This window comes from Gastrolobium bilobum, unplaced genomic scaffold (genome assembly GCF_033153095.1).
Source record: "Gastrolobium bilobum isolate Gb01-03AN ecotype WA unplaced genomic scaffold, APGP_CSIRO_Gbil_v1 utg659210, whole genome shotgun sequence".
Lineage (NCBI taxonomy): Eukaryota > Viridiplantae > Streptophyta > Magnoliopsida > Fabales > Fabaceae > Gastrolobium > Gastrolobium bilobum.
In genome coordinates this window covers 1-2,067 of record NW_026899765.1, presented here as the reverse complement: position 1 = coordinate 2,067, position 2,067 = coordinate 1, and the positions used below count along the sequence as shown (strand labels likewise).

General features: G+C 37.6%; 1 protein-coding gene across 1 annotated transcript; it reads left to right on the top strand.

Annotated features, from left to right (window-relative positions):
* Window positions 1–372: 372 nt before the first annotated feature.
* Window positions 373–2,015, top strand: LOC133293274 (receptor-like protein EIX2; the record flags this gene model as incomplete). The annotated part of the gene is made up of 1 exon (XM_061491810.1): window positions 373–2,015. A coding segment is annotated over exon 1 (1,643 nt), but the record flags the coding sequence as incomplete, so codon positions are not given.
* Between the last annotated feature and the right edge of the window lie 52 nt (window positions 2,016–2,067).

Below are 2,067 nucleotides of genomic sequence, written 5' to 3'. Positions count from 1 at the left end.
TTCTAAGAAGTTTTTAAAGAAGCTCACTTTCTTTTTTCGTTTTTTTTTCATATAAAGAAATTACGTTTGGTTTTATATATTGCGTGTATAGTTTAGTTGCCTTTTTATTTAGTTTTATAGAACAATTTTTCTACAAGGGTCGTTATTTTTCAGAAGAGTCCTCACCTTTTTGTTTTTTTTAATGATCTCCTTAAAGCTTTTAGCAAATTAGTGTCATGGATGGGGTCAAGTGTCTAAGGAAATGTGACCCTTCCCGACCTTATTTTTTCCATGCACAAGATTCGGAACAATATTTAAGAGACCCAAACTTCTCCCACACGTCACAATTCATGTTGCTCCCTAGCTAGCCCGTTCATAATTTCTCACGCGATCATGAAAACATCTCTGTCTCAATATGCAATCATTTTTGCATGGTTGCTTTGTGCAATGATCATGTTGAAAACATGCATATGCAGCTCTAAGATTCGGTGCAACGAGAAAGACAAGGAAGGTCTCTTGAACTTCAAACAAGGAGTAAAAGATCCATCAGACAAGCTCTTTTCATGGTCCATTGAAAAAGACTGTTGTGATTGGATAGGAGTGAAGTGTGACAACATCACAAGCAGAGTCACTGAACTCAGTCTCCCATGTTCTACAACTCTTCCAACTTACATTGACAAAGTGGATAAATCACACTGCCTCACAGGTTCTATCCACCTTTCTTTGCTGCAGTTTCAATCTCTACAGTACTTGAATTTGCATAATAATGACTTCTTAAATATCCAATTTGATAGTCAAAATTGTCATAACCTATCTGTAGAGTACTGTGCAAACTCTTCGGTTCTTGAATATCTTGATTTATCATCTAATGAGGCTCTTGCCATTGATAATCTTCATTGGCTTTCCCGCATTTCATCCTTGAAAATGATCGATCTTAGTCGCATTAATCTTCACAAGGAAACTAACTGGCTTCAGTCAGTGACTACAATGCTTCCATTACTTTCGGAGCTGTACTTGAGAAGTTGTCAATTGAAAAACTTGAGTCCGTCTCTTCAGTATGCTAATTTTACTGCACTTGAAGTTCTTAATCTTCACAGCAATGAATTTGACTCAGAGTTGCCCAAATGGTTATTCAATCTTAGTGGTATCTCTGAAATTTGCCTTGGTTCAAGTGTTTTAAGAGGCCAACTACCAAAGGCATTGCTAAATCTGCGACACTTGGAATCCTTGGGCCTAGAAAAAAATCATTTCAATGGACCAATTCCAGATTGGTTAGGCCAATTTGAACATCTACAATATCTTGATCTTCATAAAAACAAGTTTTCTGGATCTATTCCCATAAATTTGGGAAACCTATCATCCTTAGTTGTCTTAGGTGTTCGCTCAAATCATTTGACAGGGGTCGTGTCCGAGAGAAATTTTGCCAAACTGTCAAAGTTAGAGTATTTGTCTATCTCACCACCAATAATCTTTGATTTTGATTCCCACTGGATTCCACCTTTTCAACTTCAACAATTAATTTTTGGATTTGCGGGTTCTAAACTCCCTGTGTGGTTATATACCCAGAGATCTATTCAGTCTCTAACTATTGTGGACTCATCATTTGAGGCTAAAGGTGAGTTTTGGAATTTTGTATCAAGAATGACCTTCCTCGATTTAGAAAGGAATTCAATAGATGGGGACCTGTCAAAAGTGTTGTTGAACTCTACATACATAACTCTGTTATCAAATGATTTGAAAGGTAGTTTGCCTCGATTATCATCAAATGTGGTCGTTGTGGTTATGCGGAGTAACTCATTATCAGGATCCATTTCTCCTCTCTTGTGTGATCATAAGATGCTGCTAAATGGGAAAAGCAATTTGGTATACTTGGACATATCTGATAATCATCTCTCTGGAGGGCTAACAAATTGCTGGCAGAATTGGAAATCTTTGGTTCATATTAACCTGGGAAGCAATAACCTGACAGGCAAGATACCCCCATCAATGGGGTTGTTACCTAATCTCACCTCACTGCATCTGCATGAGAACAACTTGTACGGAGAGATACCTCCCTCGCTGCAAAATTGCCACTCTCTATTGATCTTT